Genomic DNA, 25,796 nt, shown 5'->3' on the forward strand with positions numbered 1-25,796 from the left:
CTGTGTGACAATCCACGGAGATAATTTAATGTTCCAATGGGCAGAACTAAGCATATTGAGATACGTTGTGATTCTCTTTTCTAAGTTCTAAATATTAAGTTCTTACTTCAAAGATTCTTGATTCAGACAACCTGCCTTGGAAAGTGTCTCTTGAGCAATGTTACAGTTTATCCACAGACATCATAAGAAAATTCACAAAAGCCTTTTGAAATGATGAAAAATTTCTCAAGTTTTTTTTGTTTCTTTTTTACTGTCACACTTATTTTAGTCTAGAAAGCTACTTCAGTGACCAGAAACTACAAAATCAGAAAATCTGGAAAGCTTAATAGGCAGAAAAAAAACTATTCGTCTTGACCTTTACCTTTTTGAGCTTTGGCTTTCAATTTGACATCCTCAAGTTCCTTATGAGCTTGGCTTATTTCAGGTTCTTCTTTGGCATATGTGTGGTCAGAAAGCCTAAAATAATAAATATCATTCATAACAAATTTTATCTAAATTCAGAAAGGAGTTTGCACAAATGGTCTGAAGACCATTGGTCACCAGAAATGTAATTTGACTGTCGATAAATTCATTTATTATCAGGACCATTAAAAGTATATAATTCAATTCAAAGACTTGTTGAATGTATAGAAATAAGATCATGTGAAATTATAAATTTCGAACATCACAAGATAAAATGTAATTTCTTAAACCACATTGGTTTGACATAACATAAAAAAACGAGCAAAAATGGGGTTTTTAGAGGCCAAATGAAAATACTGACAAAACACAACAAAGCGAATATTTCGATGGATAAACGCCTCTCTTCTTCAGCACGAAAAAAAAAAATATAATCAATGAGAGTGCCGAAGAAAAAAACAAGAAATAAAACACAGAAAGTCAATGTAAATATGAAAAAAACAATGAAAAAAAAACAAAAAAAATTAAAAGATGAATAAAATTCAATAAAAGCCAAAAATTGGCTTTTTATATTTTTATATTGGATTATATCTTTTCGTTTCGCCCTGAAGAAGAAAGGCATTTGTCCCCTCAAAATATTCGCTTTGTTGTGTCTTGTCAGTATTTTCATTTGGCCTTTAAAATCCCCATTTTCGCTCGTTTTCCTTGCTTTATAAAATATAATTAGAATCTTTTATATTTGAAATACCTAAAGTCTACATAAAAAAAAGTATAAAATACAGATGTCAAACTAGCATATCCTGCAATTACTGGCATATTTAGGATTTCAGTTCGCAGAGGGGGGAGGGGGGGAGAGGGCAAAATCTAAAAGCTACCAAAGTCCAGGAACTTTCCAGCACTAAGTATTCTTGAGCTTATTTGTAACTACACTACTACAAAAAGATAAAATAATCAGCTCAATTTACCAAATTGAAGAGCTCTAATCTTGCTAATCCTTGAATCAGATAGCCTAAAAAAACGACATGATCACTGTTAATACTCCTTAAATTTTAATTTGTCTTGATTTCCTCCCACAGTTGCTTAAACCATTATCAATATCTACCTTGACATCATTATTGATAGACACGTGCATGAAACCATTCAAGCTGCTCTCTTCTGTCTGATTTTGGAGGCATGTTTTAAGCCGTTTTAGCGTGCTAAATGAACACTGCTGATGCCGTGGCAACAGGAAGGGTGGAGAATAAAATCATGAGTGAACGCATATTTGGAAAAAACAGTTGTTGCAGAAACAAAGAGTTTCAGGAAACTATCAGGATGATCAGACTCGGCTTTAGACCTCCATTTGATGTACCAGAGAGTCAGCTCAGCAAGGAGACTAGTCTCAGACAAACAGCACGGCACATAGTTTAGCTGCGTCGTCACAATCTTGGCCATTACAGCAACAACAATAAAACGAAGAAACAGAAGCTGGATACGAAATGCTGTAGCTCGGTGGTTAAGAAATCTCATTTTAAGTTCCTCAAATAGATGATAGAGGTATGTGGAAAAGACGAAGTCCCTCTAAAAAACAGAAGTTTATAAAATGGGGAATATCCTACAATAGCGTCTTGGCACTGAGGCGAGAGTACCAACATTTTCAGCTATCAGTGCTGTTTTTCCATAAATAGAAGGGAAATTCACCTTCAATACTTCTTTTACAGGCAGACTTGCACAAATTGATAGGTTTACAGCAGACAAGTAGATCTGAATTTTCCTTTGGTAGAAAAACAGAAGTTGAAACCAGAATCAAACTAACTTTTTCAACAGAAATCAGAGAGAAAATGAAGTTGAACCTGGTTATGGCTGCTAGTAAGGAGTTGGATTTTGCCATCAGAGCTAAATCGGACTGGTCGTCAACAAAGCTCTCAAGTGCTTCAACAACAGTAAGGAAAAGCTCAAGAAAAGTGATAATACCGAAACAACTCATGTCTTTCAACTCACTATGGGTTGCAAAATCTAAGGAAGACAGTGTTGTATATATTTACACTTTATGCTGTATACAGTTTACATTTCTATGCAATATGTTGTAAGACAGTGCTGCAATGCTGCAATCAATTTATTTTTATGATCAATTTATGTTTATTAAATGATATTCATTAAATGAGAATATGATTAGAAGTGAAAAGTAATAACAAAAAATTTCTGCCCATTTCACATGTTATTTTTGAATATCTTACCTTAAATCGCACTGTCCATCGAATAAGGTATTGTCCTGTAGGTGCTGGTTAGTGAAGATGTTGAGCCAACACGTCAGCTACATCCCATTCTCGAAGCTATGGCTTGGACAACCTACATCAATCATATTGCAGACAACACTACAGGCTTAGTCATGAGAGTAAAAACTCAAACCACTTTCTCAACCCTATCCCCCAGATATTTATGTGTCCTCCTTTAAATAACTTGGGATCACAATTTCTTCTACTTTAATGTGGGATATCCAAATTAAAGATATTGTCCATAGAGCAAATGCATCCATTTCCGTCCTTAAGCTCTTAAATAAATTTAAGGCCCCTCCTCTCATTCTTTAAGGATTTAAACTTCCTTCGTCTTTCCACACCTTGAAAATACTCTTCCAGTTTGGCATCTGCCCTGAAGAATCAGAAAAGAAATGAATCCATTCAAAAAAGAGTCCTGAGAATAGTTCTCAAAAAAGTTAAGGTTCCATACTTGCTAGTTCTAAAAAAGGCCAGGTTGGAGACACTTGAGCACAGGAGAGGTATGTTGTGCCTCTGTTTTACCAATAAATGCAATAACAAAACTTCACACAGAAAACATTTTCCCCAAAAGAAAATCTCCATTCAAACACCACCTGCCATGAACCCATTCCTATCTTGTACCCCATTCGTTGCTTTACCTCCAAATAAAAAAAAAATACTTTGTTCCCTCCATTACTCATAAAATAAACTGTTAGTTTTCCTTTTTTTGGTACTTGCGATACCCAAGTTTTATGCTTGTTTGTTTTGTTCCCTCTCCCTTTTGATACGTTCTTTGCTAAACCTTTTTTAATGTATATTTGATTTCTTTCTTTTTTTTAGTTTTATCAGTTTTTACCTTTTTACTTGCTGAAATTTTGCAGTTTAATATTTTTTACTAACGAATGGATTTTCATTCTGATATTGTTGTTTTGGCATTGTTTGACAGTTTTTTTTTAATTGATGTGGTTTTTTTACTCATACTGTTTTTTATGACTCTGAAATGCAAATTAGGCCCTTTGGGATTGTGACAGCAATTTTTTTTAAATAAAGAAATCATATCTTATATTACTTTTTTTTAGAGCTGGAGAGGGACTACACCAGTGGTTCCCAACCGGTTTTGGGCCAGGCCCCACCTAGGTATTTCTGAAATCCTGACGCCCCCTTGGGATATTTAAATTTAGTTATTTCAAATTTCAATTACATTCTCCTGAAGGAAGCTTAAAAGGACATTAACTTGGTGTAAATAATGCTCAGAGCAGGGGCCCCAACCCTTGGTATCTTTTTTTTTTTGGTTGTCAAATATACATAAAAAATCAAAATTAGACAATTAGTTCCATATATTTGTACTGTAACTGCAATCAGCAGTTTGCGTGAAAGATGCATGAATAACATTTTTACATGTAATTAGATTCTCCAGTCATATTCCTTTCAATTCTAAAAATACATAAGTGTATAGTTGACAATAGCTATTAAAAACCCATAAAATCAGAGAACCATCTATAGCTTTAGCCTATTTATCTTACTTAATTAAATTAATCACAAGTGGTGCTGTTTTTAGAAGCCCAAATCTGAAGACAAAATTTTTCACCAGGTCTTATTTTTCCTTGTTGGTTGGTAATCGATGAAACTCCCTTACTTGAAAAAGTACAAAAGCTAAGTTCTGGATAATTGCATGTGCTCAGACCAATTTAGTGGTGTCTGAAAATTACATCTTATTGTAGGAGGTATTTATTTATTTATTTATTAATACCAAAATACAGTAAGCTTTAACAAGCTTGTCGCACTAAACAATTATAAAAAAGTCTATAACAATGTCAATGACATAACAAAAACATACAGTAACTGAAAATATTGAAAACATAATAACTGAAACCTACAGTAGCATACCAAACTAACTGAAACAGAGCTGTTGATAATTGAAACATACCAAAAAGTAAGCCTACAAAACAACTGAAAACACACTGTCACAAATCAGCTAATACAAAAGTAAAAATATTCTCAAAATGGATTGTGATACGACCTAGTATAGAAATCTGTAGAGGCTAAACTGCTTTTAAAAGACTGGATCGTGGTACTTGCAACTATTTCCGATGGGAGTGAATTCTAAGTCTTCCACACTTGGCTAGACAAAGAGTTTTGGCCTATTCTTTTATGTGAACATGGTGGTTACATTTTGTGTTGGTGTTGATGGGTACTACTGTATCCTGTAAAAGTGAAAAAGTGAGTAGGGGTGGTATTATCAATATTCCTAACAATGCGGAATGTATTTGTTAGGTTGGCTCTATCACGTCTGAACTGGAGAGAAGGCAACTGTAGTCTTTGCATTCTCTGGTAGTAAGGTAGATGACTCAGGTATGGTATGAGTTTGGTGGCCCTACATTGCACTCTCTCAACCCTTTCTCTATCTCTCTTATTAAGGGGATACCATACTGATGAGCAATACTCAAGTATTGGACGCACATTGGATACATAAAGTGAAATCAGTGAATGAAGATTAGACTTAGAAAAAGTACGCTTTAGACGTAGTAATTGGTAATTCGCCTTATGGGTGATATCCGATACATGTTTATTAAATATGAGACTTGAATCAAAGCAAATCCCAAGGTCACGAACATATTCCACACTTGAAATTGATTTACCAACAACAAAGTAATGGTAATGCTGAGGGATTCTATGCAAATAGTCCACAGCATTGCACTTGGTTTCATTAATGAAAATAGAGTTTGCAGTACACTGGATGAATGACAACTTGATCTAAATACAAAAATCAGTCCAGTCGACATTGTCCGTCATGAGTCAACCCCAAAGTCTCGAATATCCCTAAAGTTCTATGACTATCTACCTTAGTTCTGCCATAAGATGGAAAGATGGATGATAGACTATCTATCAACAAGTGAAAATGACATCATTTTTATACATTCCAGAAAAGAGCTTATGCCAGCTGTGCCTCTCGCTCAGACTATCTGTCTTGGCATTTTCTCCAATTAGCCATGGATTAATGACAACTTGATTTAAATTCAAAAACCAGTCCAGTCGACATTGTCGTCATGAGTCAACCCCAAAGTCTCGAATATCCCTAAAGTTCTATGACTATCTACCTTAGTTCTGCCATAAGATGGAAAGATGGATGATAGACTATCTATCAACAAGTGAAAATGACATCATTTTTATACATTCCAGAAATAAACTTATGCCAGCTGTGCCTCTCACTCAGACTATCTGTCTAGGCTTTTTCTCCAATTAGCCATGGATGAATGACAACTTGATTTCAATTCAAAAATCGACCGACTCTTTGTTCTATCAAAGGTAAATTTAACTTCAGAGAGCACTCAACGACTGACATATGCCGTGTCACTTTCAATTTAATCAATTTTGCATCCATGAGGTTTTAAAATACTTTTCTGAATTACCTAGTCAGACCTCCAACGTCACAGTCTTCCTCCATATCAAGACAACTCGCAACCGAAATTTTTTCTAACTTGGTTTATAATTTACTAATTTTAAATATAACATATGACTTTATATACTCTAATAAACTCCCGACTTTACTTTTAATTTTATAGTTAACGATTTAGCAATAATTTACTTAGCAATACCCAAATTTTCTTTTTTTCTATTGAAGTTAAAGTCAAGATACGAGAGGAGTTGAATTTCCCATTGTAAGCAGTTTTACGTGTTTTGCGTAAGGATTTTACGATGAAAATCTTGCAGCCTGATATCTTATAAACGAAAATTTAACAAAGAGGGTGGAGCCAAACAAATACCTGCAAATAGCAACAATTCCTCCAAGACCCGACATCAAAGTAATGACGTGCTCCACTGTGATGACATCTTCGTCCCATAAGGTCAGGCAAATTAATACAAAAAGTAAAGATCCACATATAAACTGTAAGTGCCTGTAAACAAAAGGAAAAAGTATTACTAAAAAAGGTAAAGTATTACTAAAGGAAAAAGAAAAAGGACACAAAAGGGAAAAGTCTTACTACAAAAAAAGATATTAAAAAAGTATATAGCAGAAGAGATAATTGACCAGACAGATTTCCATCAATTGGATAAGTCAATAACAAGGAATTAATCTTGTACAATTTAGGCTAAATAATTTTTCAACAATTTTGACAGCCAAGTTTATATGTTGGTCGCACAACTGGGGAAATTAACTGGATTTGGCACCAATGCACAACAACATTAAAATAAAAAGTGTTCCCCTTTATTCCCCATAATAGCTACCATCGGATTGTCAATTATATGCTAATACACTAGAATACACTTATCATACACTTAAAACAAACTCAGGAATTAAAATTATGCATATAGTCAGGCCAAGATTGGAGCCCCGCCCAAAAAAAAAATCGTCCGACTAGTAAAAACGAACAAAAATGCACATAAACATATCTTTGATGCGTTTTATAATTTTTCTGTACCCCCTCCCCGATCAAAATTCTGGATATACCCTTGTAGTAAGGTAAAAATGAGAACAAGTATCAGTTAAGCGAATTAACAGGTGGCAGGCTTAACCTTTGAAGACTAACGCCCAGGGTAAACTGTCTAGTACAGGGCTTCAGTCGTAAATCTGACATATAATCAGGAAAAATATCTCAGTGAGTTCAGACCACAGAATTTGAAGCATTGAGCTCCTAAAATATGCATACCAAGCTTTATATTTTAATTCTCACCGAGCTTTGATCGGTCTCCAGTAGGCTACCCGACACGCAGTAGGCTAGTATATATGTGATTCTCTATGTCATTTGTCTTCTAACTGCAGGTTAATGTGAATTCTAAAGTAGCTACATAAACTGTACCATAAACTATATTTGCGTTTGGGATTCCTCACGCGGCATGATTTTTCAAACTGCAAATTTCGGTTTGCAACATTTTCATTTACACTTCAGTGTGACTTTCGCTGTCGCTTTTTCCATGTCTTTTTCTTTATTTGTTACGGAGTCAATCGTCACCTTGTAGAATTTAGCATGTGTCTGCTTCCTGTTCAATTGATCCTACTCGTTGTTCCATGTCTTCTAACCATAGACTTTGTTGTCTATCATTTTCACTTGCCATTTGTTGTGACCCTCGCTTTTGCTTGTCTTCTAACACTAGATTTCGTTGTTCATCATTTTTATTGACGAGTCGTTTTGATGCTTGTCGTCACAAGTCTTTTAAGCGTATGTCCCATTGTGCATTATTTTCGTTTGGATTCGTTGTGATTCTCGCTGTTGCTTCTCTTCTAACTTCAGATTTAGTTACTTTTCATTTTCGTATTCTCGCTGTCCCTTGTTTTCTAACGTAAGTTTTCGTTGTTCATCATTTGTCATTTCAAATGATACTTGTTGTTTCATGTCTTCTAACCGCAGATATTGTTGTGCTTCATTTTCGTTCATCATTACCATAGACATTGGTCCATGCCTTTTGTTTTAGCTGTTCAGATTCATTCATCATCTTGTATAATTTTGCATGGCGTTGTAATTTCGGTTGGTCTTCTAACAACAGATTTCGTCATGCAGCATTTTCGTTTGCGACTCATTGTGATTCTGGCTGTCGCTTATTTCATGTACTTTCCGTTCGGAGTCATTCATCGTCTTTTATAATTTTACATACGTCATAGGTACTAAAAATCATACAAGCACCCCCGGGAAAAAATTTATGCAAGTTGCTATTTATTTGCATATAAATATAATGTCATCCAGATGTAAAATGTTATTCAAGAATTAAAGCTCTAGACGGATTTTCCCAAACTCGTGACCTAACTTTATGATTTATAAAGAGATGGCAATTCTTCCCGCAAATTTGAGCACAAAAGGTGCCATGAGGTTAGTACTTTTTTGAGAGGAATAATACTTTGGTGGTACCACCACAGCCTTTGATGAGGATTAACGTGAGGTTAGTAACTGTTTATCATGAACCAATACAGTCTTAAAAGTGCAGGCATACTCAGTTGAAATTGAAATAGGAGAAGTGCCCCTACCTTGCAACAATTGCCATAAAGGGTGAAATAAAGGCTCTTGTATATCTAGATGCATGGTTGTAGGCACGTGACAGGCGAGCATCGAGCTCGTGATCCAGCTCGTTAAAATGGCGCACATAGAACCGACCATACATCGACCACTTTCGGACCCCAAGTAATGATGGATCTCTTTTCAGCTCCTGAAAAAATATTGCACTTTAAAATATAAATATAAAATTGCAAAATATGAAAATATAGATTGATATAAATTCAAGACAAATGAAGACTGACGGCATAAGAATAGAAAAAGCCAAGCAACAAGGAGATGGATTAATTGAAAGGAATGGATAGTGTAATATTTTACTTTTAAGAGAAAATAACTTTTAAGTTATTTTTCGATAACTCTATGACAAATGTCACAAATCATTGAAAAAGGAAAAGAAACTGTATTATGTAACTTTGAAGAGTAAATAACTATCAAGTTACCTTTAGATAACTCTGGGACAAGTGTCATAGCTCACTAAAAGGTAACTGAAAGGAAATTAGATTGTGTTTAGAAACTTTTAAGAATCGGTCCTACTCTTTCGGTAACTCTAGGACTAATGCCATAACTCAGTACGGTTACCATTATAATAAGAAAAATACGACGCCTTACAGCTACAATAAACAACCAACGGTAATCTTAAGTTAGTATTATCTAAATTAGTCTTAATAGTAAAATATTATTTTCAAAACAAATTTAAGGGAATTTAAAAAATAGCCTGGAGCCCCTTAAAAATAGCGTCGAATGGAAACAAAAGTACACCATTGGAATCAACATGGCAAAAAACTTCCACAGGAAACTTACAGTCCCCTGGTTTGAGCATCATGGTGAAAACTGACAACATAACCGGAAAAAAATAGAACTTGACTCAAGGTGTTAGGGAACGAAAATCACATATTTTCAGATTTATTCAGACCTATTTTCAACAACAACAAAAATTTAAGCCAACGCTCAATTTAGAATTTCGTTCATAAACGCCCTAAAGAGTATCAAGTGTCCATCAATTTGAAATTCCATGGTTCACTCAGTTAGAGAAACCAGAATTTGTTTAAGTACGCAACATTATTCTATTTTATTATCACCCAAGTTCTTTCTCTCAGAGTTTACCTCAGCATATCTGAATACTGAATGAAGAAGCTGCCAAATAACAACAAGTGGTGACAAAACTAAGTTGACAAACCCAACAGTGCGCATGCGCTTTGATAATCTATCCGCAAGCTCTTGCCGCTTTGAAGCTCTTTTATATTCTTCCTTTAAATGCCAACTGCTGTCAAACGGTGCACCTGATCCCCCTGAAAGAAAGAAAGGTTAGAGAAAAATTGAAGAAAGGTAAATCAAATGTGATAAAAAGTATAAAATATTACAGAATGATTACACAGTGTGTAAAACATTATTTTCTCAGAAAGAATTAAGAGGCAGAAATTTAATGACAATTAAATTAAATTTTGACGAAAAAGTAATTAAATTAAAAAAAAACAGAATTGAAAATACTAAAAACCACATTGACTGGACACAACAAAAGGTTAAATGACCAGGAAATAAAACAAAACTTAGATTATCCTAAACCACAGCTGAAACTCCCCTAAAAAAAGAGGGCTTAAGAGAAATAAAAAAGAGATATAACAAGGGATAAAAGGGTATAAAATGAGGTAAGATAAAAAGATAGAGAATGAAACAAAATGAGAATAAAGGGTATTAAATGGAATAAAAAAACAACAACATTTAAATGGAATGTATTATTAAATAAAAAAAAACAAACAAACAAAGGTATCACACTCCTCAAAATAACAGAAAATCGATAATAAACTGCGAACATTACAGCTTAAATTTGTAAATGTAAGCGTTGGTTAAAATTTTTATTCGATGAAGAGTGAACAGCTGACATTTACGACTACGTCCTTTTCCTTTTACGTCAATTTTTTCTTAAATATTCTAATGCATCATTTACCAGAAGGATAAACTTACCACAGAGGATAGTCTGACAACTATTCCAAGAATCATTTAAGAAAAATAACAAAACTCAACATATTTGAGCTTTAAGATTTTCTTAACATCAAAGCCACTATTGTAGGATACAATTAAAATCGTATTAGGAGTAAGTTTTTAATGCGATTTTTGCTTTTCCCACGGGAAAGCAAACACGAGAAACACGGGACAACGCGTGACAAGACGGGAAAAAGAAAAAGAGACATTATAGAAACGAGTTTTTACCTCTAGAATAACTTGGTAATTTAACATCACAATTTAGTAACGAGTTTTTACAGTTTTTCAGAATTGAATTTAAACAGCTTTTGGAGGCAATTATTCACTCTAATATAACGTATAAACCGTTACCTATAGTTTAAATAGCCACGACACATAAGCTGTACGAAAAATATGATTCAATCCCACTTTCTAGGGCTACAATAAGAGAAAGGTTGAGTTGGCTAGGACCCGTTCTGTGGATGAAAGATGACAGAACACAAAAAATCACCCTTTTCAGCCAACCATCTAGGGCCAAAACAAAAGCAGGTCGTCCCCATATTGATTGGGAGGAAATTTTCAAGAAAGATTTGGGGAAATTAGAGCTTCCTGGGAGGATGTAAAGAAGGAAGCTTTAGATAGATTGGGATGAGGGAGGATCATGCGTAGCTGTGTTGGCCACAGGCGGTTTGGTAATGAAGCGAGTAGTTAGTTATAGTAGTTACATATACAGCCGTTACTGTAAGCCGTTACATAGTTTTTAATCTACTCGTTTATACCGTTCTGAACTTCATACTATATAATTATCAAAAACTCAGTTTTTTACATAGTTCAAAATTTGTAAATTTCGTACTGAAGATAAGTATTCATAGCATAGGTTTCATTCTATGTTGCTTGGTTATGGGGAACAACACCACAGCTATTTATATTCTGTCTTCGTAAGGATACATACTTGTACAGAAATGCGGATTTGGATACGTAACCTCTATGTAGACAATTCTTACTACCGTCAAAAACTGTCTATGCTAGAAAATCCACCCATTACGCCCAAGAATGCATCGAAATACACAAACTTCGAGTTTACCTATACCCATCCTTATTAGCTGCTCTTCGTTAATGATCATCAGTGTTCATGTAAAATAGGGCCCGACAAATATCGGTCGACAGATATTATCGGGTCGGTATGGGGGTCAGTATCACTTTCGGATATCGGAAAAAATGTCGGATATCGGCCAATTTTTTCCCCTTTTTAGTTTTTAAGCGCAAATTATCCAGAAGATGGCGCCATATTTCCCCTTGTAATTTTGCTTGTTCAGTCCTTGTTATCCGAGCTACCAGCTAATTATCATCATGGTGGAGACAGAGAGCAGCAGAAGTGATTAAAAAGAAGTAGAAGTATATTTGTTGTCAATACACACCTGGTGCAGCAATGTTCAACTTTTAAGAACGTACATCTTCTACCAAAACAACTTAAAAAGATTACAATAAACCATACATTTCTGCTTAATGAATGTTCACTTGCGTGAATGAACGATTCAATCGATTAAAACTATAATAGCCAGTCAAGGGTGTAGATAGGAGGGTGGAAAAGGTGTTGTAAGGTGGGGGGAGGGAGCTTCAAGGTGTCAGCGAAGTGTGCCGACAAATTCCAACTCCGCAGTGAGTTGGAAAATCTAACTATATACCTTGGAAATTTAGCTTATGTGTTCGCATTTCTCGGCATACTGGATGGTTTTTTCGACACATTCTTTAAATCCCTCCTCCAAACTTAAATCTCTAGATGCACCCCAGTAACCAGTGTGCCTAGCATGAAGTCATTAGTGAGACACCATATCATATGACTGTAAAGTTTTCACATTAATGTGTGAATGATTAAAATACAAATTCCATCTATTGAAAATTGAGTTTCGAATAACGAATTTCAATAAATATCTTACACTTCTTTCAATCATGTTTTTACGTATTTGAGTTTCTAAACCGGCTTAAAATAGTTTAACTGTCCAAATTAGAAATTTATTTGGTTTAATGCTTTTTGTAAACAAATATTTTTTGTTGCATTATTTGGAATCCACGGTGAACTACTGAGACTGTTCTTTGGTGTGTAATAGAGCAGGGAGAAACGTGAGAGTATGAATATGGGCAGAGAATACGGGGTTTAAACTTTAGGTAAGTCTTTTTTTGTTCAGAGGGAAATTTATCGGCAAATTATATCGGTACCGTATCGGTACGATACCGATATATCAGTATCAAGCCCCAAAAATCCATACTAGTCGAGCCCTAATGTAGAATTGGTAACTGTCTGTAACACAAAGCTATTCCTTAATCTGAAATCAATCACCTGGTGCTATACGACGGATAGCTATTCCTCCAAAGCAATTTTACATTCAGAGCCAGTTGGTTCTCTGATGCTCAGAGGCGGATGTTTTTTTTTATGCCTGAAACCAAAAGGCAAGTAGGAATGCATTGTAATGGATATTGCATATCATGAGTAGGTTTCATTAAAATGTGGCAAACTTTATTTGGTGAGTATACCCTGTTTTATCACACGGCTAAGATATCAAGGTTACGAGGTTATGTTCTTTTCGGGGTAAAGAGGGGTAAGGGGAATTATAATTTTGTTTTTCCGGCAAAGGGGCAAGCTTTTTTCCTCTATCACTCACAAAAGAGCATACACCAACCTTTTTTTACCTGTCTTTGGCAAGTTTGGTATAAAACAGCAGACTCAGTTAAATTCTATACTGATTTATTTTTAAAACAAATTCAATCTCCAACTCAAAACTTACTTAGGTTAGTGTCAGAATTTTCCTTTTTCATGCAAAGAAACAGAGTAAATGTGGATCTTAAATTAGGTAACAAAATAAATATGGACTGAAGGACTTTCTTTCTCAATGATAGGTCTAGGGTCAAACATTACTTACAGAATAAAATAAGTTCCAAATTGTACTTCAGTCCTTTTGTCAAGAAAACCATTTCACCGAAAATGGGGACTTGGAACGTAATTGGTAAAACATGTTTGTTAACCATTGCCACAAAATAATTTGTAAATCTGAAAGAAGTGTTAACTGCTATAATGGCAGAAACAGATTATCTTCATAGAAAGAGGAGGAGGGGACGTTGATATTATTATTTGTTTGACATTATATAGGTTGTGCTTGTGTCATTTGTTGCGCAGCCCACTGAAATATAGCATTTAAATAAAATTAATATTGCACTAAATTTTTTTGGTAATTCATACGTAGAATTTCTTCATAAAAAGAACCCCCTGCTGTTCTATATGATAAGTTAATAATTTATGTAAATATTAAAACCCAAACTAACAAGATATGAAAATGTATACCTTGGCGTTCTGGTAGGGCAAGGCTCTTGCACCTTTTGGACAGGGCCAAGTCATAAATCTTTGGTCAAATGCAAAGATAACAAGATAAAAATTTTAATTGGTAGTGTAAAAGATTATGTTTTATTTATTTGCAAACGAAAATCGTCTCAAGCTAAATAAAGACAGATAGACGAAACTGATTCTAAAAGAAGAAAAAATTATCCATTCATCATGACCCAAATGAACTTCCCTGCGACAGGCGGGATTGAACCGGGAAACCAATAATTGAGAAACTCAGTCTCCTCCACTGCGCTATCACAAGGTATCATAAAGTATGATTTTTCTAATATTATGTTCATATACTTTTGAAAAACTATTACAATGACTCAGATATTTTTTTTTGGGTGGGGGGGGGGGAGTGTGGACAAAGTAATGGAAGCTTTAGTGATTATTCTATTCAGAAAACATAGAACATACAAAAAAGCTATTATTTGTAAAAATAATCATTCCTTATCATTCCATTTTATTAGCAATTACTAGTATCCATTTGACATATAGTATTATATTGTAGACGGCATAATAGTAAAATATTGTACTGGCACGTTAATAAATTGAGAGGTAGTTGTCAATCCGGACTTGTCCCAGTTAAAGATAGGAATGGGGTGGCAATTAGCGATAAGGAAAAAGCTAAAGCGAGATGGGCCGAACATTTTGAGAACTTGCTTAACCGAGATAAGAGTTGCAGGAAAAAATATAGAGGAAAATGAAAAAGTTTGTGATACCTTGGATGTGAAGGAAGATTTGTTTTGTGAGGAGGAATTAGCAACAGTACTAAAAGGATTAAAGAATAATAAGGCTCCAGGTGCTGATAGGGTAGTAAATGAGTTTCTTAAATATGGTGGCTCTGAGGTTAGAACCTTAATTAACCTTAATTAAGCCACTTTATAAGAAAGGTGATAAAAGTAAGTGGGGTAATTATCGAGGCATTAGTCTGGTCTCTGTAGGTAGCAAATTGCTTAGTAATATGATACTTTTTAGACTGAGAGATGTCGTAGACAAAGTTTTAAGAGAAGAGCAGTGCGGTTTTAGAAAAGGCAGATGATATGTTGACCAAATTTTCACTCTTAGGTTAATAATTGAAAAGTGCCTAAGTTTTCAAACACCTTTGGTCCTCAGTTTTGTAGATTATGAGCAAGCGTTCAATTCTGTTGATAGAGGAGCTTTAGTAAAGGTTTTATCCTTGTATGGTATACCAGACAAATACATTAAAGTGATTAGTGCTATATGCAAGAATAATACTGCTTCGGTTAAGGGAGTATATGAGGTTGGCAGCTGTTTTCTTATTAAATCAGGAGTTAAGCAGTACCGTGTTCTTTCTCTATTGATGTAGATTATTTTGTTGGACTTTGTTTTAAGAAGCACAGGACAGTTAATCGTAGACCATGAAACCAATTGCGGATAAAAAGTCTCCTGGACTTGGATTATGCTGATGATTTAAGCATCCTAGATGAAAGTGTGAGCAAAATGAATGAAGTTTTAGAGGTTTTGCGAGTTCAGGGTACAAGAATTGGTTTGAAAATTAATGTTAAGAAAACTAAGTCACTAAGGCTAGGAATAAGTGAAAATGAAAAAGTGACGTTGGGTAATGAAAAGATTAATCAGGTGGGCAGCTTCACTTACCTTGGTAGTATTATTAGTAAAGATGGTGGGAGCAGTGAAGATGTTAAAAATAGAATAGCCAAGGCTCAGGGTGTTTGTTCACAGTTAAAAAAAAGTCTGGAAGAATAGGAAGATAAGTCTGCAAACCAAGATTAGAATATTAGAAGATACAGTGATGACAGTGGTCAAATATGGCTCTGAAGCATGGACGCTCCGAAAAGCGGATGAAGATTTGCTAGATGTTTTCCAGAGAAATTGCTTAAGGATTGTTCTGGGTACCCGGCTGACTGACCGTATTTCAAACAATAGGCTATACGAAAAATGTGGTTCAATACCGCTTTCTAGGTCTATAATGAAAGAAAGGTTGAGGGGGTTAGGGCATGTTGTGCGGATGAAAGATGACAGATTGCCGAAGATTGTTCTTTTCGGCCAACCATCTAGGGCTAAGCGGAAAACAGGTCGTCCCCGTCTGGGGTGGGAGGACGTCATAAAGAAAGATTTAAAGGAAATGGGAACTTCGTGGGCGGGTGTAAAAAGGGAGGCTTTGAATCGATGGTGGTGGAGGAGCGTGCGTAGCTGTGTTGGCCTCAGGCGGCTTGGTGCTGCGATGAGTTGTTAGTAGTGTTAGTAGTATATAGTATTTATTACAGAATGTCGAATCAAGAGTTGTCTGTAATATATTTATATTTTCCTTTGTCCACACCCTTTTTCTGAAGTCTTGTCCTGGCTGATCTTGCAACGTTTGACTATAATTGCCGTAAAACTTTCAAATATTGAGGATGAAATATAGTTAATTACTTTTATAAGCAAAAACAGGGCTAATTTTACATTGTTGGACGAGATAGCTAAGAAATAAATATACATTTGATACGCCATTCAGGCCTATCGTAAAATCCCTTCCTGTGCGAATTCATTTCATAAATTTATAAAATTCTGTAATTTCCTAATTCTGGAATTTGAAAGATCAAGGTTTTATTCCGTTTTTGGCTTGCTCGGAATTCAGGTCTAGAATAGGATTTGGAGTCTGGAAATCCCAGTTTGCAAAGTCAGAGATTCGAAATAAACTGTTTAACGATGCTAAAGGCCACACCAAAATATTGAGGAATGTACCAATCAATACATAAGGGTAGGTACACAAGGTAGAATGTGTGTTAGATTTGAGGCAGAACATGGTCCGGCTTAATTTTGGCCAGTTTTTCAAAGGCACTGGTGTACTTTTTGGTTCGCGATTTGGCAACACTGAATAGAACTCTGCCTTTAGTGAATTGAATTAATAAACCAAATAGTTATAAAAAATACATATCAATAGAATAGTAATGAAACAAAATTTATTTTGTTGGCGTTGGACCCTCAAGGATGTAGAGAATTTTATTTTGTCAGTTATTGTTGGGTGATAGGAGGGTCGCTGTTTCGTGTGGGCTGTCGGTGAGTTAACTTCTTTTCTTATAGATTTATAAATTAGACATTGTTTAGAATTGTTTATGCCAAGTTTCAATATTAGTATTTTATTCTATGTCGTCTCCCAAATAACGGGCCATTGATCCCTTTGGGATATTGTTTTTGTTATTGTTATTTATGGAAATAAATGGAACTTGAACTTGAAAGTTGCTTGCCATAGCAGTGGCTCTGTAAATTACGCAATTTGCCCATTGTCTCCTTATGGTATTTGGTTTAAGGTATTTACCCCCCCCCCCCACACCGAATATACCCCCCGCTGAAAATACACCGTAGAAAATACCCCCCCCCCCGGAAAAAGCTCCCCCGAAAATACGCCCCCCTTGTGGAAAATAAGGCTTTCCAAATTTGAGAGTTTTTTTTTATTTCCGTAGGGGGGGGTGGTATTTTGGTACTTGTGTACAATGCGCCGCTCACTCAAGTTTACGCTGTTTGAAACTCAAGAACACACCCATTTTTACGTTAGTTTCTTCGTTGCTTTAGAAATAAATTTTGGCTATAGATTTGCATATTAGGGGGGGGGGGGGTAAAGTATAGCGGGTCTGCATGCAGAATGTGTTTGGTACAAGTATGCTTATTAGATAGATAGATAGAGAAGTGTATTCTAAAGCCAAATATACGGCCATGAACATAGTAAAATATCATAGATGAAAGGCTCAAATAACAGAAACTTTGATCAGCGATCATCATAAAACTCTTAAATGAAACACTACATTAACCTAATAATAGTACTTAATGCTTGGAAAAACGGTCATTGGAAAAAAAAACACCTAAAACTTGGAAAAAACACTTAAATAAAACATTACATTTACTTTATACTGGGATTTTTTTTTTTTTTTTTTTTTTTTTTTTTTTTTTTTTTTAGTTAACACAAATTCCAGATACCCCGCTATTCTTCTGTAATTTTTTAGCGTCCATACCTAGAAAGAATTTTTTTCTGACTACAAACTGTCCAAGTGCTTTATCACCCCCCCCCCCTTATGTGCACATATATAGCCCAAATTATATATTTCCCATATATTCTGTCAATTTTCTTTGTGTTGTCTCGCGCTACGCTGAAAAAAAAAAAAAAATTAATGAAGAAACAGGTTTGTTCTCGAGTTTTACACAGTGTAAACTTGAGTGAGTGGTGCATAATACACAAGTACCGAAATTCCTTCCCTCTACGGAAATAAAAAAAATAAACTCAAAGAAAATTCTCAAATTTGGAAAGCCTTATTTTCCACGAGGGGGGGTTGTTGTTGCCGGGGGGGGGACGCCGGCCACCATGGTGTTTGTTGTTGGAAATACTCGGAATTTTTTCATGGTGTGGGGATTTTCCACGGGGAGAATTTTACTTGTCGAGGAAAATTTCTGGGGGGAAGCTTTATAAGAGGGGGGATTTCCAGGCATGAATTAAAAGCAGTAAGGAAATACATAATAAAACAAGTTTTTTTTCAGTTGAAGGTAAGAAGCAACATTAAAAATTAAAATGAAAGGAAATCGTTTTCTTTTTCAGGATGGCTGCCCCTTACCCAACCATCACTTCTTATATCAAGTTTGACTTTTTGTCACCATTCTTTAAGAACGGTTCTTGAAACAAGAGGGCCGTTAAATTTGAATGAAAAGTATTTTGAAGAACTTTCAGAATTTAGCATGAATAACGAGGGTTGAGGAAGGGAAAGCCCCCTCATACACGGAACTAATTCTGTTCTTTTTAAGTTTTAATGCTGCTCCTCACTTTCAGCTGATTTTTTTTAATTTAATTTTGCGAAAGGACATTGTAATTTCAGTTGAAAAAAAAAGATATATATATATATATATATATATATATATATATATATATATATATATATATATATATATATATATATAGAATACTAATTGCTCATTTTATGACTAGAAAGTTCAGGGTATCAGTTATAGTAGTATACGCCCCTATAGAACCGACTGATGGAGATACTAGTGACTCAGATGAATTTTACTTACAGTTACAGGAGCAAATAGACAAGGTCCCAGGTAGAAATATGATGTTATTACTGGGAGATTTAAACGCCCAGGTTGGTAGAAATAAGGATAGATGGTATCCCAGCTTAGGTAAATTTGGTGTAGGAAAAGAAAACAGTAATGGATACAGACTTTTGCAATTTTGTAGGTATAACAATCTAGTTATAACCAATACGGTGTTTGGTCATAAAATGGCTCATAAGTTAACATGGTATTCACGTGATTGTATGACAGCTAACCTTATTGATTATGCTATAGTAAACCGAAGACTGGCGGGATCAATACAAGATACTAGGGTGTATAGGAGTGCCGTTATTGATATTAAAAGTAAAGATCACCATCTAGTAGTGTCAAGGGTTAATTTAAAGCTGAAATTTCGGAAGGGTAACTACCTCCCGGGAAGTTATGATGTTAGTAGACTCCATGATGAGAATTTGAGAGAAACTCTCCAGGAACAGTTGAATACTAAACTTAAGAGTTCAAAATTTGATAATGTGGAAGATGGTTGGAATAATTTTGGAAAAATAATTTGTGAAGTTGCTGAAGGTGTATTAGGGAAGAAAGCTAGAACTGCAGCTAAGAATATTAGTGAAAAAGCTTTATGTTTAATAGAAAGGAGAAAGGACTTGTACAAGAAGTATCTAAGTGATAGATCGCATGAAAACAAAAGAAATGTAAAGAAAGTGGAGAAAGCATTGAAATATGAACTAACGAGGTGTGAAGTGGAGGCCATGGATAAAATTGCCGAGGATTTAGAAGATGCAGCTAGACGGCATAATAGTAAAATATTGTACTGGCACGTTAACAAATTGAGAGGTAGTAGTCAATCCGGACTTGTCCCAGTTAAAGATAGGAAAGGGGTGGCAATTAGAGATAAGGAAAAAGCTAAAGCGAGATTGGCCGAACATTTTGAGAATTTTCTTAATCAAGATAGATTTGCATGAAAAAATATAGAGGAAAATGAAAAAGTTTGTGATACCTTGGATGTGAAGGAAGATTTATTTTGTGAGGTGGAATTAGCAACAGTACTAAAAGGACTAAAGAATAATAAGGCTCCAGGTGCTGATAGGGTAGTAAATGAGTTTCTTAAATATGGTGGCTCTGAGGTTAGAAATAAGTTACTGAAGATTATGAATATGATTTTTGAAAAAAGGGGAAGTACTTAACGATTTTGGGAAAACCTTAATTAAACAACTGTATAAGAAAGGTGATAAAAGTGAGTGTGTTAATTATCTAGGCATTAGTATTGTCTCTTTAGGTAGCAAATTGATTAGTAATATGATACTTTTTAGACTGAGAGATGCCGTAGACAAAGTTTTTAGAGAAGAGCAGTGCGGTTTTAGAAAAGGCAGAGGATGTGTTGACGAAATTTTCACTCTTAGGTTAATAATTGAGAAGTGCCTGAGTTTTCAAACACCTTTGGTCCTCAGTTTTATAGATTATGAGCAAGCGTTCGATTCTGTTGATAGAGGAGCTTTAGTAAAGGTTTTATCCTTGTATGGTATACCAGACAAATACATTAAAGTGATTAGTGCTATATACAAGAATAACACTACGGTGGTTAAGGTAGGAAATGAGGTTAGCTGCTGGTTTTGTGTTAAATGAAAGCAGGATTGTGTTCTATCCCCCTTTATATGGATTATTCAGATGGACTTCGTTTTAAGGAACACAGGAAAGGAAATGGGAGACCACGGAAACAAATGGGGAGGAAAAAGTCTGCTGGACTTGGAATATGCTGATGATTTAAGCATCCTAGATGAAAGTGTTAGCAAAATGAATGAAGTTTTAGAGGTTTTGCGAGTTCAGGGTGCTAGAATAGGTTTGAAAATTAATGTTAGGAAGACTAAGTCACTAAGGCTAGGAATAAGTGAAGATGAAAAGGTGACGTTGGGTAATGGAAAGATTGATCAGGTGGGCAGCTTCACTTACCTTGGTAGTATTATTAGTAAAGATGGCGGGAGCAGTGAAGATGTTGAAAATAGAATAGCCAAGGCTCAGGGTGTATTTTCACAGTTAAAAAAAAAGTCTGGAAGAATAGGAAGATAAGTCTGCAAACCAAGATTAGAATCTTAGAAGCTACAGTGATGACAGTTGTCAAATATGGCTATGAAGCATGGACGCTCCGAAAAGCGGATGAAGATTTGCTAGATGTTTTCCAGAGAAATTGCTTAAGGATTGTTCTGGGTACCCGCTGACTGACCGTATTTCAAACAATAGGCTATACAAAACATTGGTTCAATACCGCTTTCTAGGTCTATAATGAAAGAAAGGTTGAGGTGGTTAGGGTATGTTGTGCGGATGAAGGATGACAGATTGCCAAAGATTGTTCTTTTCGGCCAACCATCTAAGGCTAAACGGAAAGTAGGTCGTCCCCGTCTGGGGTGGGAGGACGTCATAAAGAAAGATTTAAAGGAAATGGGAACTTCGTGGGCGGGTGTAAAAAGGGAGGCTTTGAACAGATTGGGGTGAAGGAGGAGCGTGCGTAGCTGTGTTGGCCTCAGGCGGCTTGGTGCTGCGATGAGTTGATAATATATATAGACCTCTTCCCACTGAATTTTAAGCAGAAAGGTGGGTACGGCAGCTTACTTTAATTTCACATATAATCTAAATTACAATGTAGTATTTCATTTTTTAAGCCAAAAATAAGGAAAATACTGCAAATGTGATTTATAACTATGTCACAAATCTAGCAGAAATCAATATAAAGCATAACAAAATTGACCACAAAATAAGAGTTGGGCTGCATCCCATCAAGCCCCTTTCAAAAGACACAAAAGTCATTTGCGATTTACAGAAAACAACATATATTCGGAGCTGACATTTTTTTTGTGATAGCCATTGAAAAAACACACACACACACACAAAAGAGAAAACTATGAAGTTTTCAGGAAACAACAAAATAGTTCTCGGAATAAATAAAATTGGGGTAATCAATTTAGTTTCACTATTTTTCTTATAATTACATTTCATTCAAAGTATGGAAAACTGATATCTAAATAAAAATTTAAAACTCAAAAGTGCCAATTTTGAAGGAATCGGTTGTTCCCAGTAACGCGCGTGCCTACATTTGACATGGAATGCCCCCCCCCCCCTTGAGGCACACGCTTTGCTAGTAGTTTACTGGGAACAACCGATTCCCGATTTCCTTCAAAATTGGCACTTTTGAGTTTTAAATTTTTATTTAGATATCAGTTTTCCATACTTTGAATGAAATGTAATTATAAGAAAAATAGTGAAACTAAATTGATTACCCCAATTTTATTTATTCCGAGAACTATTTTGTTGTTTCCTGAAAACTTCAGTTTTTTTGTTGTTTTTTTTGTGTGTGTGTGTGTGTTTTCAATGGATATCACAAAAAAGATGTCAGCTCCGAATATATGTTGTTTTCTGTAAATCGCAAATGCCGTTTGTGTCGTTTGAAAGGGTCTTGAGAAGTTTTAGCCCAACTCTTATTATGAGGTTAATTTTGTTATGCTTTATATTGATTTCTGCTAGATTTGTAACATAGTTATAAATCACAATTTATGCATCTAGTCATATAGCACCATCACAGGGAGGCACACGAGACAGCCTTTCGTCGAGAGGCAATGCAGTAGAGTTGTCAACTACGAGCGGTAAAGCATAATGCGGTAGACAAAACTTGAAAATACTGGATTTGCGTAAGGATTTGATTGGATGAGATTGATCGTTCCTGCAGTTGCAGGTGGGGGAAGTGACCAAAAGATCAACTGTACTGGGATTCTCTTGGAAATTTATTCAGTAGGTACCAGGGCTTTAGATACAGTCTTAGAGAATTTCTTCAAAATACGATAGATTGCTGACATTTGTGATCGTGAATCTAGGAGATTTTAAAGTTAATCATAATTGTGATAAAATTCCAAACATTAAAGGGATTTGGTCAAACCGGCTTGTAAATTAGTCACTTAAAAGACCGCGCCCTCGCTTTTGACGTTCGCTGCTATGATGTCTAAACGGGGAAGCGTTGGCTCCTCTCCTAAACCATGTGACCAGAACACCAGTTCCTGCTTCCCAATAATTTTGTAGCCCAACTAGCCCTTATGGAAGATGTCCTCGTTACAATAACTCTTTGGTCGAATTTTGCACTTCCACTCATATAGGGAAAGTCCAAAGCAAAGAAAACGCGATACTTATTTGGGTCTTAATTTCGTCCCTAAGAAAATATAAAACCACGTTAATCAGCAAAATCATTTAATTAATCATACTAACCTAAATAGAGACGTTGTTTTTCCTAGAAACGATGTTGTTTTGTCTACTTTACGTTGGGTGGAAGAGTAGAGAGCCTCTTTGGGCGAAAGAGCATGATATGTATATTTATTGTATATGCTAATGTAGCTTAAAAATAAGCTTAGACCTCTAATTTAGATCACTATTTTAGTAAAAAAGTTAAACTCGCTTTGAATTTTCCTAGTTCACCGGCCTAACGCTGCACTGCTAGTAGTGCGAGTAATATTCAAGTCCTGTTGGCCCATTGTTTGGGCTAATGTTTCCTCTAATGAGTGTCCCATAATCATTTGTCTAAAGTGTTGCTAACTCAGACAGGGTAACAGCATATATACTCAGAAAGGGAACTTATAGTCTAGAGTCTAGGCCAGTGGTTCTCAAACTTATTAAGACACTGTACCCCTTTTTACCCACAAAACATTTTAGGTACACCTTTTCAGTTGCGGGTAGGCCACTAAGTAAAGTATACCAAAAATATAAATAAAATTGCCAGTCCTGGAGATACAGGGTTGGATTATTTTTTTTTTGTTGACCGGCCGTGTACCCCTTAAAAATTTCGTACCCCAAGGGGTACACTTACCATAGTTTGGGAACCACTGGCTAGAGTGTGTGAAAATTAGAATTGTCTTCAGCGCTGTCTTACTAAAGTTAAAGGTTTTCTGGTCATTGCTATACGTTTAAACTTAGGTGTACTTAATATTTTCTGGATGTATTCCAAAGCCCCCCTCTCCAGTTCTAATGGAATTCGTTACCAACGAGTCGTTAAGCATGTCTATAGAAGAGCCAGAGGATTCAGTTTCTATGGCCGTTGTAACCAAGGAGTTGTCGAGGATGTCTGTAAAAGAACAACAGGCATACTCATCTTCTCAAATGCGAAGACGACAAAGTTATGAGGACGCAAGTAATACTCAGCTACATTCAGAGTACGTGAACGACATTTATCCGTACATGCTGAAATTGGAAGTAAGTCTTTTTTTTCTGATTGAATCTTTTTCCGAGTTATTCGAGCCTATTTCAGTTTAGCATTGCCATGCAGCTTGATTTCTATTAAATCCGCCTTTTTGTCTCAAACACCACTGGCTATGTAATTCATTAATTTGGGGGACTAGGTTAAGGCTAAAGTGCAACGCTGTAAATGTCAATTCCACTTTATTCAGAAGTGTAATACTCATCATTGTTTGCTGTATAAAATTGTTTCCTAAGAATATTGACATTGTTTAGCATGGTTGGGAAATGTAAAATTATTCGCCAAAAAATTTTTACAACATAGTAGAGAGGGTTTTCAACATTATAAATTGTAAGAAAAAAACCCCTTTTGAATGGCCAAACAGTTATTTTTCTGATCGCTTCTTATAAACTCAAGTATACATGATATGAATGACTATTTGATGCCATTCATATCATGCCATTCATGCCATTCAATCTACAGCCCTAAGGGTATAGATTGAACATTTGTCTTGCACGTTCTATCTATTATCTATAGATGTCTATCAAACAGTTCGTGGTAACGAACTGTAAGTAAGGAGCGAACCGGCTCAATGGTAACCAAAACTCTAAAAAACGGAATTTTGATACCAATAGATACATCAAAAGAATCAGATTTTAATTCTGATTTCAAATATATAAGTTTCATCAAGTTTAATTTTATCCATCAAAAGTTACGCGCCTGAGAAAATTTGGCTGATTTTCGAAAAAAGGGTGAAAGACCTCCTAAAATTTATAGAACCTTAATGAATATCACACCATCATATTCAGCGTATCAGAGAACCCTACTGTAGAGGTTTCAAGCTCCTATCTGCAAAAATGTGGAATTTTGCATTTTTTGTCAAAAGAAAGATCACGGATGCGTTTTTTTTTTTTTTTTTTCAGGGGTGATCGTATCGACCCAATGGTCCTTGAATATCGTGGGAGGACTCATTGAAATGGAAATTAAAAGTTCTAGTGCCCTTTTTAAGTGACCAAAAAAATAGATGGCAACTAGGCCCCCTCCTACGCTCATTTTTTCCCAAAGTCACCCGATCAAAATTTTGAAATAACCATTTTGTTCAGCATGGTGGAAAATATTATAACTATGTCTTTTAGGATGACTTAATCCACCACAGTTCCCAGGGGAAGGGCTGAAAGTTATGAACTTTACCCAATGTTAACATATAGTATTGGTTATTGGGAAGTATACAGACGTTTTCAGGGGGAATTTTTTCTGGTAGTGCGGGGTGGGGGTGGGCCGGGGGTTACATGGGGGGATCTTTTCATGAAGGAAGTTTTAATGGGGGAAGGGACATTGCTATGAAGGGGGCGCCGGATTTAAAACAAAAGCCAAAATAAAAGCTGCATAAACAAAAAAACGATCAGAAATTAAATAAAAAAAAACAAGCTTTTTAAACTGAAAGTAAGGAGCGACATTAAAACTTAAAACGAACAGAAATTATTCCGTATATAAAAGGGGATGTCCCCTCATCAACGCCTCGCTCTTTACGCTAAAGTTTTTCATTGTTTAAAAAAAATAGAGTCGTGAGAAAGTCAAACTTTAGCGTTTGGATTTTTCAGAGGACACCTCTGAAA

General features: G+C 35.5%; 1 protein-coding gene across 1 annotated transcript in view; it reads right to left on the reverse strand.

The window, feature by feature from the left end:
* Nucleotides 1-341: 341 nt before the first annotated feature.
* Atg9 (autophagy-related protein 9) overlaps nucleotides 342-25,796 on the reverse strand; it is a 55,905-nt gene continuing 30,450 nt past the window's right edge. The window contains exons 5-9 of the mRNA XM_089106095.1: nucleotides 13,495-13,622; nucleotides 9,722-9,906; nucleotides 8,593-8,771; nucleotides 6,398-6,529; nucleotides 342-456 (exon numbers count right to left, since the gene is read on the reverse strand). Coding sequence (XP_088962221.1) covers nucleotides 342-456; nucleotides 6,398-6,529; nucleotides 8,593-8,771; nucleotides 9,722-9,906; nucleotides 13,495-13,622 — 739 coding nt within the window. The remainder of the gene's footprint in view (nucleotides 457-6,397; nucleotides 6,530-8,592; nucleotides 8,772-9,721; nucleotides 9,907-13,494; nucleotides 13,623-25,796) is intronic.

This window comes from Artemia sp. Qi Xiang Cuo, chromosome 20 (genome assembly GCF_049724085.1).
Source record: "Artemia sp. Qi Xiang Cuo chromosome 20, ASM4972408v1, whole genome shotgun sequence".
Taxonomy (NCBI): domain Eukaryota; kingdom Metazoa; phylum Arthropoda; class Branchiopoda; order Anostraca; family Artemiidae; genus Artemia; species Artemia sp. Qi Xiang Cuo.